The sequence below is a fragment of the Sebastes fasciatus genome, chromosome 21, assembly GCF_043250625.1.
Source record: "Sebastes fasciatus isolate fSebFas1 chromosome 21, fSebFas1.pri, whole genome shotgun sequence".
NCBI classification, from domain to species: domain Eukaryota; kingdom Metazoa; phylum Chordata; class Actinopteri; order Perciformes; family Sebastidae; genus Sebastes; species Sebastes fasciatus.
The window spans coordinates 11,553,394-11,565,624 of NC_133815.1; the positions used below are offsets into that span (position 1 = coordinate 11,553,394).

A 12,231-nucleotide genomic window follows, 5' to 3' on the forward strand; every position below is an offset into this window, starting at 1 on the left:
TATGTTACTGTAAAAGTTTTAACCTTTTTTTTTTATTAATTTCACAGTATTTTACAGTTAATTTACTGTTTAAAGATACATTATATAGCTGTTTTTCACCTTTCTTTTACATTATCTTACTGCATTCCATATTTAAAACACAAATATTGACAATTTGTATAATCTTTATTATTATTATTATTATTATTAGTACACTGTTAAGAATTTCCCAGTAAAATAACAGTAAAGAACTGGCAGCAGGGTTGCCTTTATGTTACTGTAAAATTAACATTATTATACTGTTGCTGACATTTACAGCTTTATACTGCTAATGAAAAATAGTTTGAACTGTTTTTTTTTTATTAATTTCACAGTATTTTACAGTTAATTTACTGTTTAAAGATACATTATATAGCTGTTTCTTTCACTTTTCTTTTACATTATCGTACTGATTTGTTTTAATGCACTATTTAGGTTGTATTTTTTACATACATTTTAATAAACATTATTTTTTTGCCTAAATGAATAGACTTAGCAGGTTACAGACATAGTCACACTAAATACAATTAAAGGCACTTGTTAGGAAAAAGGCTATAATAGACTTGTTGACACTTTTCCCAAAATGTCTGTCTCTAGCTGGCTACAAGCACAGAATGCAAACCAGAACAACATGTGAGTGAAGAACAATAAAGCTAATTCACTGATTTTACAATCATGTACAATGTACAAGCCTCACATGTGCAGATCAGGTCCCAGAATTAAAAAAAATACTGCATGAAACTGTTACTGATGATACTTTAGACAGTTGATCAGCAGTAAAGTGCTGTTTTTTAAGAATACTTTACAGTTAAAAACGGCCTATGAGAGTAATTTAACAGGTTTTCTTTTGTATTAACAGTAAAGCACTGTTTTTAGCAATAACAGGTTAATACTGTTGAAATCCTGCTGTAAATTAACAGCAATTGTTTACACTTATTTATACATGAAACAACTATTTCCCATTTAATAATCTGCAAGTTATCGAATTACGCACCACTGATGAGCACAGGGCAGCTCTGAGGTTAAATCATGTGTGTACTCTAGTCTAATGGGACACGGGATGATCATCACGTAGGCACCCTAATGAACGGGTGGTGTCCTCAATAACAACTTGACAGTGGTGTTTCTCACATTTTAAACTGCTGATCTTTTTCCCAAATAGAAAATAAACAGGTGTTCTGCTTGTAAGAGCATGCCACACATTGCACAACTAGAACAAACACTGATCTCACCACTTAGACAGGTGACCTCAGTTTTAAGGTGACTTCTTTCTCACGCCATAATAGAAAATAATGCCATACATATATAAAAGTAGTAAGAACTCCGAAATATTGGTCTGTACAGGTGACTCATTTTGTACTCTTTTCAGTCAAAAGCACCAATTACAGCTGAAGCTGTAGAGATTTACCAGCCCAAAGTTTAAATGAGGACAAAGTTAAAAAAGCCAAAAGACATTAGAAAAAAATAAAACAATATAAATGTCATAATAAAAATGCAGCAATAAGTACATACTAGGGATGCACCGATACCAAAACCAGATCAGATATCGGGCCGATACCGACTTTAATACCCGGATCGGTGACAATGGGGCTGATCTATTCAATTCAATTTTATATTCATATACTTTATACATTGTATACTGGAATTTAATTCCTGTTTTAAGTTTTGACCAATTTGTTGCTGCATTAAAAAGGTTCACATTTCAATTGTAATTCCAAGTTGCTGGTGTACGATTTATCATTTTAATAATAAATACTAATTCAGTAAATGATTATCTATGCATTTATTTGTTAGGAAAGCATTGTTGAAGTCCAGCCTGATGTTGCCTTACACATAAAAGAATGATCCCAGTCTCTTCCACACAGTGAGGCATACAGCTTATTAATTAAAGACTGGTATCAGATCAGTACTCGGTATCCGCTGATTTGACCTGCTGTGTTGGAAATAGTGTCTTTAATGTAAGAGCATATAATCTGGTATCATTAAACAATGATGCATGTTTTTTTAATCCTTTGGGTGTAAGGTGCATCATTCCCTCAGGACATGAAATAAAACAATGGTGCAGATTGGCCACTGGGTGGTGATATGATCTGAATGAGAAGAGGACAGCAGGAGAAATGAGAACATGCAAGTGTGTCTGCATAGAAAAGATTGGGTTCTCTCCTGCATAGTCTTATTTGTTTCTTACGCCAGCATCATCTGCATCATGATTTTAAGGGGAACATGAAATACAAAGGAGGCACCATAAAGATAAATTAAATCAAACTGAAATGCAAAATATATTATCACCTCCTATTCAGGGATTATCCACTACAGTTACAGAATATACTGAACATAAGGCTATGACTCCGATAAACTCATGATATACAAATGCACATACATACACATACAGTACAATAACAGTCGGTCATGAACACACATATACAGTACATGGACGAATGTAGATGAGGGCAAAAATATACGGTTACATAACGTATGTGGCGGGAAGAGAACTCTTTCCACGTTCAATAAATGTGATTTTCTTGGTAAACACCTGACCTGGTCACTGTCTCTGAAGTGACCAATGTAGCTGTGACAGGAAACAGAGGGAGGGTAGGAAAACAGGAAGTAATTGGCTACATTTACATGCACAGGGTAACTTGGCTTGTTGTCGTACTTTGGCGTGACCTATCCATCTGATTGAAGAGTCGTAAGCCTACTATTGCTCTGTTCAAATTGTAGAGCATCCTTCGCTAAGCCCCTCCCCCCTTGGTTACTGTTGCTATGCCTGTTAAGCTTTCGCACCCAGCATGTCAATATGTCAACCCGATATATATAGTCTTCGGGCACATTGGAATACTCTTTTTGCAATAGACTATAATATTACTACATGTGTGCAGTCTATGGTGCAGACAGTGAAAAGAAAACTAAAAGCTAATGGAGTGTTTTATGTTAATGTCTTCCAAATTCTTACATTTATGTGTAGCGACCCAAAACCACATTAATTAAATAACCAGGTTAAGGATTGAAGTTTTTGTGCATGTCAACATAGCCACTGTCAGTGTTTGGAGATTGTTAAGGAGGCTGGTTGGCGTGGAGCAGGAGTGATGCCCCTGCTGGCCCGTTGCCATGGACACGCTCCCAAAAACTGACTGAATGTGTCGTCATGCAATCATGACAACCGTCTGAAGATGGACTCCAGGTCTGAGACCTTCACCCTGTGTGTTAAGTCTGTCTTTTTTTTGTATTTCATGTCAATGTGGTGTTGGGTCACACCTGTCCTTTAGTCTGCTGATGGATCCAGTCAGTGAACTTGACCACCTGTGTGTAGACGCCGGGACGGTTCAGCCTCGCACAGCCCTCCCCCCAGCTCACGATCCCCGCCAGGAACCACCGCCTGCCTCGCTCCAGACACACCAACGGACCTCCTGAGTCACCCTGAGGGCACACACACATGCACAGTCACATTCAGATGAAACAACATGAACAGAAAAGAACAGAAAAACATTTCCAGAGCAGCTGAAGTGACTTTTCATAACAGAAAGTTCAAGACAGGCAGAAATAGAAATCCAGTGACACAAAGGATGTGAGCTATTCAATTCAATTCAATTAGGCAAGCCATTTTTCCATAAAATTCATACTTCTGCAAAGACACACCAACAGTGATGCACACACTCACCTGGCAGGCGTCCACCCCTCCCTGCAGGTTCCCAGCGCACAGCATCCTGGCAGTGACGGCCTCGTCATACAGCTTGTTACAAGTGTTCCTGTTGATGATCTTCACTGAGGCCTCTTGTAAGCGAGAGGCCAGTTCACCTATAAATATAACAAACACAAAATGGAAACACCTTGTGGTATTATGAACATATTTCCATGCCGTGATGCTTGTCTATGCTTGCCCCAGATCTAAGTTTGTTTCAAAACATCAGCAAACATACTTTTTGTAAACTTCATCTCTTACCGTCCTCCATGAGGACGCCCCAGCCTGTGACGTAGCAGCTGGTCCCTGTTGTGAAGGCATGTGAGGACGCGGGGACGCACACGGGCTGCACCAAGTCGTTGAAGAAGACCGGAGCGCTGAGCTCGAGAAGGGCGATGTCGTAGTCGGAGGTGAACTGGTCGTACTTTGGGTGGAGGAGGATCCGGCGGATCGGCCTGGTGGCTGCGCCGTTGTTCCCCGTAGTCATCGCACGCATTCCCATGTGGGCCCGCCATGCACGGGCATCTGAGTATCTGCAGACACAACATGCATGAACACAGCACACACGTGAATTCTGATTATCATAATGAAGCATCTTTCTTACTTAATGGCGTCTGAGTCCTGGAAGCAGTGAGCTGCAGAGATGAGCCAGCGGCTGCCGACCAGCGTGGCTCCACAGACGTGGCCGTAGCGATCCATCTGGAGGCTGACCTGCCACGGCCATGACCCCGCCGCAGCGTCAGAGCCACCCACTATCTTAGTGCGCTTCCTAGGCCGGGTGCCACAACCTGGGACACACAGAGACACAGGAGGGGACAAAATCATGAAAATTAGAGGACTTTCATTTAGTTCTTAGTCGCGATTACAATTACAACTTACCACAGCGCAGTTCATCGGAGCCATCAAAGCAGTCTTTGACTCTGTCACACTCGGGGTTAACCTTACTCACACACTTTCCATTGGCACATTTGTATGAGGATGAGGAGCAGCCTTTGAGATCTAAAGAGAATGAAAGACAGCGTGAAACAAAGGGCACTTAAAATAGAGAGAAAAGTACTTATAAATACAACGTAGTGCAATAAAATACGGTTGAATTGATCGGTCAGTGTAGCCTGTGATGTGTGATGTCATGAATACTCACACGCTCTGGTACAGTTGAGTTCATCGCTGCGGTCTTTGCAGTCAATAACACCATCACACACTGAAGACTTTGGCAAACAGACCTTATTGGGACAAGTGTGGTAACATTTACCTCCTGAAAACAAACACATGAGCTTTAATCATCAAAAAACAAACACGCGCATATGTTACGACGGTGACAGTCTACGCACCGCAGGCGCCCTCTTCACTGCTGTCTGCACAGTTGCTCTGGCTCACACACTGACTGCCTTGGGGCTTACACTGGCCATTCCCACACAGCACCTCACCTGGCCTGCAGGATGCTACATGGTTTACACATTATGTGCAAAACATGCACATAGAAACACACAAACACATACAAATCTGAGTCAGGTTTTTCAGATTTAGGTGTACATGGGTCAAGTGTTCGGCCCTTTTGCATCTACAATAGTGTCTTCAGTTCAACAGACTTACAGCATTTAGCCTCGTCCCGTCCATCTGAGCAGTCTCTCACTCCATCACACACCTTCCTCAGAGGGATACAGCGTCCATCTCCACAGCGAAACTGGCGAGGACAGGCTGGAGATAGACAGGGACGGGACTTGAATGTGCTCTCTGGAATTACAGTCCTTCCTTTGGCGTAGATGTGGATATGTGACCCCAAGTAGACCCCAAAACCCGGTTCCTTCATGAATGATATACTGTATCACTGACCCCCTTTACACCTAGCATTAAAATGCATCTCGTATCCAGATTGTATCTCAATATGATTTAATCTGATCACTACGCACGGGCTTGCAGCCAGGAACTGCGTTATGCGCGAACACAGCCTCAAAATGCCATCGTTTAGGGGGAGAGGGTCCGCAAACATAACTTGGAGGTACGTCTGCACTCGCACACACAGGGGGATGAGGAGACGAGACGCTGAGCTCAGACAGAGCGGTGGCGACACACCCGGCCAATGCTTTGAATATTCACTGTTGATTACTACCTAAGCTCCAGAGCCTAAAAAATGGTACTCATTTACACTTGTGTTCAATGTGGTCACAATGCATCCCTGACCACCTCCGGAGGTGGTTTGGCCGATCGGATCACAATACGTCCTCAATGCGTTTTGGGTGCATTTACCCCTGTGCTTCCATGTGGTCAAGCACTATCCGACTGCAATCTGATCACCCAAAACACATTGTAATGCCAGTTGTAAAGAGGGTCAGTAAGCCTCTCTGTCTGAGCAAATTACAGTGAGAGAGGGCTAGTCATTTGAAAGCATCAGATTTTACTTACTGCCCTCTGGAGAGAAGACTCGGTAGAGCAAGGAGAAGCCGTTGTGAGTGAGAGATTCGTCCGAATGGAAGTGAAGGGAGAGAGGAGAGGAGTAGACTCGCCTTTTGCTGCCATCTGACACTGGATTACACAGTCTAGATGCAGAGGAGCGCAAAAGTAATGAGTTTTACTTTTAACTCAGCCACAAAAAACATGTAATAGCTTAAACAATGATGAGATAAAACACACTTACACTAAGTGAAGTGAATATTTGACTGATGTGGATGAAATGCTAACCCTAAGTTGCTTATGGGCCACACAGTTCAGCTTCACAACTCACTTGACCCCTCCGATGTCCAGCCAGTCTTTCTCACAGCCGTCTGATGACGAGGAATCCTGAATGTCCATCGTCAGGATCGTCATGGAGATCAGGTATCCTGGCAACGGCGCCTGATAAGGTAACCAAAGACGACTAAAGAAAGCGTTCACATACTGGAATGTGGGCGGGCCAAATGACAAAGGGATGATTCACTCTTTCGCTCTCTTTACATTCCACTTTCTCTTCCTTATTCCACTGTTTCCACACTCACAAGCGTGTATGCAAACACTCACCCGTATTGTCCATGTGCAGTCTATATTAGGAGGATAATAGGAAGGGTAGTAGGGGGAGGAAATAGAGCCATTCCAGGAGGAAATCGACCCTCCACAACCTGCAGGGGGAGATGGTGACACAGTGACGTGCACAGAATACACAATAACACCAAGGCAGCTTTGCTCTACATATGCTAATCATTCCAGCACAAACATGAACATATGTATATATGCGTATGCTTTTGTCTGTTTGTGAGAACACTCAAACCTGCTTTTGGGATGGCTTGGAAGTAAGCTTTGAATATCGCTCCATCCCTCTGTCTGTTGAAGGAGAAGGTAACCAACATCACATTCCCAGAGGAGGTCAGCTTCATGACCGGGGACGAACCCGAAATAGGCAGCCCACACCACCTGAGACGAGTAAATGCATCCAAGATATGTGTATATACAATATATAAATGATACATATTACAGAGATGAGATCAGTGCAGTAGCAGAGAAAAACACATCTTTACCTGGCGATGATCTTGTTCTGTAATGGAAGCAAGAAGTCATAGGCCGAGAGCTTGTGGGCGGTGCAGCTTCCTGGCGTGGCGCCATGCAGGGTGAGGATGACCAGTCGGACCACATGACCTGACGGCACGCGGAGACGCCACTGGTAGTACGGCTTCTTGGGACTCACGAGGCTCAGGGTGCGGTTGTTGCCATATTTGGCATAGAGGTCAAAGGACATCGCTGGACAGAGGAGGTGAAAAGTGGAAATATTTAGAAGATGAATTATGTCAAGTGCACTTTTTCCTGCCCTGTAATGCTGGCCTTGAAAGCAGCATTAATGGCAACCATGAAAGTATACTTTTTCTCTAATTCTTAACTCCCTATTAGAAACCAGATCTTTGTGATATAGAGTCAGACATATGCTCTCCTCACCTTGGAAGCCGAGCTGCCACTTCCCACTCTGGATGCTGTTTGGATTCTTACTCTTGTCTGATTTTCCGTCTGAGTCAAAGTCGTCAGGGTCCAAACCTGCATACACACACAGCAGATGTCAAATTCAGTACCACTCTGGAATAATACATGTATATAAAACCATAATTAATACTTAATTAGGGCAACAACTAAAAGTTATTTTCATTGTCGAATATTTTCTCAATTAATCGATTAGTTGTTTTGTCTATAAAATGTCAGAAAATTGTGAAAATGGTCATGATCAGTGTTTCCTAAAGGCCAAGATGACGTCCTTGAATGTCTCGTTTCGTCCACAACTCAAATATATTCAGTTTACTGTCATAGAGGAGTAAAGAAACCAAAAAATATTCACATTTAAGAAGCTGGAATCAGAGAATTTTTGACTTTTTTTGACACTTAATCAATTATCAAAATGGTTCATGATTAATTTAATACTTGACAACTAATTGATTAATCGTTGCAGCTCTTTACATAATAATAAAATTAAATGAAAAGTAATAAAATACGGGTAAAATATTTATAAAGAATTCACAAAGGGTAATTAGTTGTTTCTAAATAGAGTGATACTATTTGAAATGTAATGGTGTGTTAAGCATTTGTGAAGTTTAATTTATGCATGTTACTGTTTTTAACCTATTTATTAGTAGTTATTGCAAAGTGTTAAGCTAATTTCTGCATATTGCTGAAACTAAAGAGGCCAAAAACTACATGTGTGCCTACAGTGTGTGTGTGGTTAATGTGCATGCACTGTGCAGTGGGAGCCTCTACCCAGCAGGTGGAGCATGTCGTCATCCTGCTCCATGTAGTAGCGCTGCTCGTTGCGGCTGTACCGCAGCACCTTGTTGCTGCCAGGGAGCCTGCGCTGCAGCCTCTCTGGGCCGGAACTCCGGATTGCCACGGCAACGTCGTCCGGGGCGGAGAATTTACTCCAGTAGAAGACGTTGAGCCCTTCTGCTCCTTCACTGTCACACAAAGGGGTTCACAATGATGCCGTTCTGCAGAGGAGCTGAAGATGTTGTTGACATGCATGCACATGTCAGTAGATGTTTTGTCAGTGCATCATACCTGAAGGCAGTAATTCCTGAGTGCAGGTAGTAAGAGCTCCACGGCGAGGACTCGTAGAGCTCTGAGAACTGTTTTTACAAAACACAATAAGGACAAAAAATGAGGGTTACTGTACACTACAGTACTGTAGGTGTGACATCACAGCGGAGCAAGTGAGGTCACTTTTCTTGTGTAAGCAACACATGAACACACCTGAGCCTGAGTTCAACAAAAGCATTGTTCTTGTGTGTGTGTGAGTGTATGTATGTTGTCTTTGAGCAGCACAGAGCTCCATTGTGTCTCTACCTGCTGGCCGTGTAGAGATAGGACCCTGGGTGGTATGGGCTCCTAGCCTTCAGTTCACCTGTTCTTTAATGAACAGGTGGCTGCACAGATACTATGACCACTTAACAAGTCTGCTAACTCACCCTCACAGCTGATTAAAGGAGCATTACACTATGTCCGTGTAGATTTTGGGGGATTTACACCTATCAATTCGCCATTTCTCTACTTGCTCAGCAAGAATGTTCAGCCGTGCGTTTGACCTTTTGCTCCCAAATCCCAAATTCCCCCTCTCATATCTCTGTCATCCCAGCCTGCCCTACTGCCCCGTCTCTCTCTCTCAACCCCAGCGTCAAACCCGAGGTTCACCTCCTCTCTGTAGTGTGCGGCACACAGAGTGGCTGATTGTGTGAAAGCCACACAGACAATGTTTTTATTGAAGGCCTGCTCTTCCTCTCACTCTCGCTGCCTGGGCCTAGCTGGGCTCACAAATGCCGGGCTTGTCCTCAGCCCTGAAAGGGCCCTGTCCCTGGGGGTCTCGGGAACTTGCGCACACACACACACTGTGCCCAGCTCCTGTTTCAGCTTTACATTTAGCACCACCAGAGAGAGACAGAGAGGAGAGAGAGAGAGTGGGGGACAAAGCTGATAAAGAGAAAAGCAAATGCAAAGACGGACAACAAGAGAGGAGAACGGGAAGTAGAAAGAGGCCAGCAGTGTTTTGAAAGTGCCACATTAAAGAGACTAGTAGTCTTCTGTAGTGATCCATATCAGAGTTACAGCAGTAAGATCAGCTCAGAGCGGGAAGGTCAAGCAGCCCTCTAAAGTGTCATTCAGAGGGGGAGGCAGTGACGGACAAGTCCATCGTTCCACTTACATAATGGTTCAAAGCCTGAGCCCGCAGGCGGAACTGAGGGGAGGTGGAGTCGGCCAGCTCCGAGGAGAAGCTCTGGTTTGGGAACTCCACGCTGCCACCGAGGAAGAACACTGAGGAGGGCGGAGCTGGAGAGGAAGAAGGTAGAGATTGGAGAGACAGGTGTGTGACTGTGGGTTTAAGTCAAAATAAACACATTTTAAGGACAGGTCTGTACTCACATGTTAGGAAGTGGAAAGTCAGTGCAATGGCAGCGGCGAAGGGAAAGAAAGGCAGGAGACCTAACATCCATCTCCTCCAGGAGGAGCTGAGGACTGGAGCTCGCCCCCCCTCCACCTCCTCCGGCTCCTGCTCCTCAGGCTTCGTGGGGGGGCTCCATGACTGGGTGGGCTCCTTCAACTCCACCCATCCCTTCCAGAGACAAGGACTCAAATATCATACCAGCTTTTATGCTCAAGTTGCATCTAATTGTTTGCATTTTATTCTTAAGTGACCACAACAATAAAAGAGGATGCAGCCTATGTGCCAGAATCAATGAGACATAGATGAAATGGCTGAGCAGACAGTGATTTAGTGAGAGTAACGGTGAGCATCTCTGAGCTGAAAGGATCTCCTAAAACATTTAAGGAGTTGGCAGGATTCCCCGGGGGAGCAGACAAAGCGTGGCTAGACGAGTCTAAGTTCCCACGGCCTGGCTCTGCTGACACCCTGCACTCAATCATAGTGGCTCAGCCCAAAACATGGACATTCATGAGGCGATCAGGCTTTTGCTGTCAGAGCTCCTAAACTCTGGAGTGCACTTCCTATAGAGATACGATCATCTAACTCTGTATCCACTTTTAAAAAACTTTTGAAAACACATTTTTTTTAGGATAGCATTCCTATAAGTAGAAGACTGGGTATAAATATATGTATGTACACATCCGTTTCTGGACGCATGTGTACATTTATACACATGTATATATATTATATATTTGTTTTATGAACCTTTCCTAACATTTTATCACTTCTATTATTATTATTATTGATATGTTCTGTGATGTTCTGTTTTAGCAGTTACCATATATTTTACTTTATTTATCTGCTTTTATTGTCTAATATTCAGTTTTAACAGTTATATCTTTTACTTTATTTATCTGCTTTTATTGTCTAATATTCTGTTTTAACAGTTATATCTTTTACTTTATTTATCTGCTTTTATTGTCTGATCTGTTTTAACAGTTATATCTTTTACTTTATTTATCTGCTTTTATTGTCTAATATTCTGTTTTAACAGTTATCATATCTTTTACTTTATTCATCTGCTTTTATTGTCTAATATTCAGTTTTAACAGTTATATCTTTTACCTTATTTATCTGCTTTTATTGTCTAATATTCTGTTTTAACAGTTATATCTTTTACCTTATTTATCTGCTTTTATTGTCTAATATTCTGTTTTAACAGTTATCATATCTTTTACCTTATTTATCTGCTTTTATTGTCTAATATTCTGTTTTAACAGTTACCATATATTTTACTTTATTTATCTGCTTTTATTGTCTGATCTGTTTTAACAGTTATATCTTTTACTTTATTCATCTGCTTTTATTGTCTAATATTCTGTTTTAACAGTTACCATATCTTTTACTTTATTTATCTGCTTGTATTGTCTTGTGAAGCACTTTGTAACATCTGTTTTGAGAAGTGCTATATAAATAAATGTATTATTATTATTATGAGAAAGACACCCACACAGCCCATAGAGACGGAGTTTGCAATTAAGATAAAGCATGATAGGTTGTGATTATTATGCATCATTCTGCTGCATTAAAGTTAAATAAACACTCATTACGCGGTAGAAAAATAGTTTGGCACGTTTTGGCACAATCTGTCTTTTACGCACGATGAAAAGAGCGCAGTGATGGCGTCTTACCTGTGCAGCAAGGTGTGCATGCCCGGAGACGCAGTACACTTCGCAAGTTTTGCTTTTGGGCAGAGTCCTCATAGCACTGTCCCGTTTAGCTCCGGAGAGGCGATATGCAACAGTACCTGCGGCATAGAAACGATGGAGAGAGAGAGAGAGGAAACCCCCGCTGTCGCTTCCTTTGAGGAGAAAAAAAAAGCGCAGAAATCCGACCATTCACCGCATCTCCGTTTACCTGAACGGGGCGGCAGCAGGTGTCACACAGGAGCCCCAGAATGCACTGCGGGGGACAATGAGAGCACTATGAGAGAGAGTACAATCCGCACAACCATCCGTGCGACAGATATTGTGGGCAAACGTAAAGATAGGAGGCACAAAAGGGGTGCTTGAGGGGAAACGTGTGCGAGGTATTATAATTGGATGCTGCACACAGAACAGGACAGAAACCTGCAATTACACATTTTGGCACCACATGTGTCCACTGTGAGGGT

General features: G+C 42.5%; 1 protein-coding gene across 1 annotated transcript; it reads right to left on the reverse strand.

The window, feature by feature from the left end:
• Positions 1-431: 431 nt before the first annotated feature.
• Positions 432-11,900, reverse strand: LOC141759480 (suppressor of tumorigenicity 14 protein). The gene is made up of 20 exons (XM_074621591.1): positions 11,750-11,900; positions 10,058-10,247; positions 9,840-9,964; positions 8,702-8,769; positions 8,405-8,598; positions 7,598-7,693; positions 7,186-7,405; positions 6,939-7,081; positions 6,692-6,789; positions 6,420-6,529; positions 6,101-6,234; positions 5,291-5,395; positions 5,029-5,139; positions 4,839-4,952; positions 4,577-4,696; positions 4,302-4,485; positions 3,959-4,230; positions 3,677-3,813; positions 3,274-3,435; positions 432-2,587 (listed from the first exon to the last, which is right to left on the reverse strand). Exons 1-20 carry the CDS (start codon positions 11,819-11,821, stop codon positions 2,561-2,563), a joined length of 2,682 nt encoding a protein of 893 aa, XP_074477692.1. The 5' UTR covers positions 11,822-11,900; the 3' UTR covers positions 432-2,560.
• Positions 11,901-12,231: the final 331 nt, after the last annotated feature.

Coding starts and splice junctions, on each gene's coding strand:
- LOC141759480 (XM_074621591.1), bottom strand. CDS start 11,821: ATGAGGACTCTGCCCAAAAGCAAAACTTGCGAAGTGTACTGCGTCTCC. Junction 8,599..8,701: donor TCAGGAATTACTGCCTTCAG/GTATGATGCACT, acceptor TTTGTGTGACAG/TGAAGGAGCAGAAGGGCTCA. Junction 5,140..5,290: donor ACGGGACGAGGCTAAATGCT/GTAAGTCTGTTG, acceptor TAAACCATGTAG/CATCCTGCAGGCCAGGTGAG.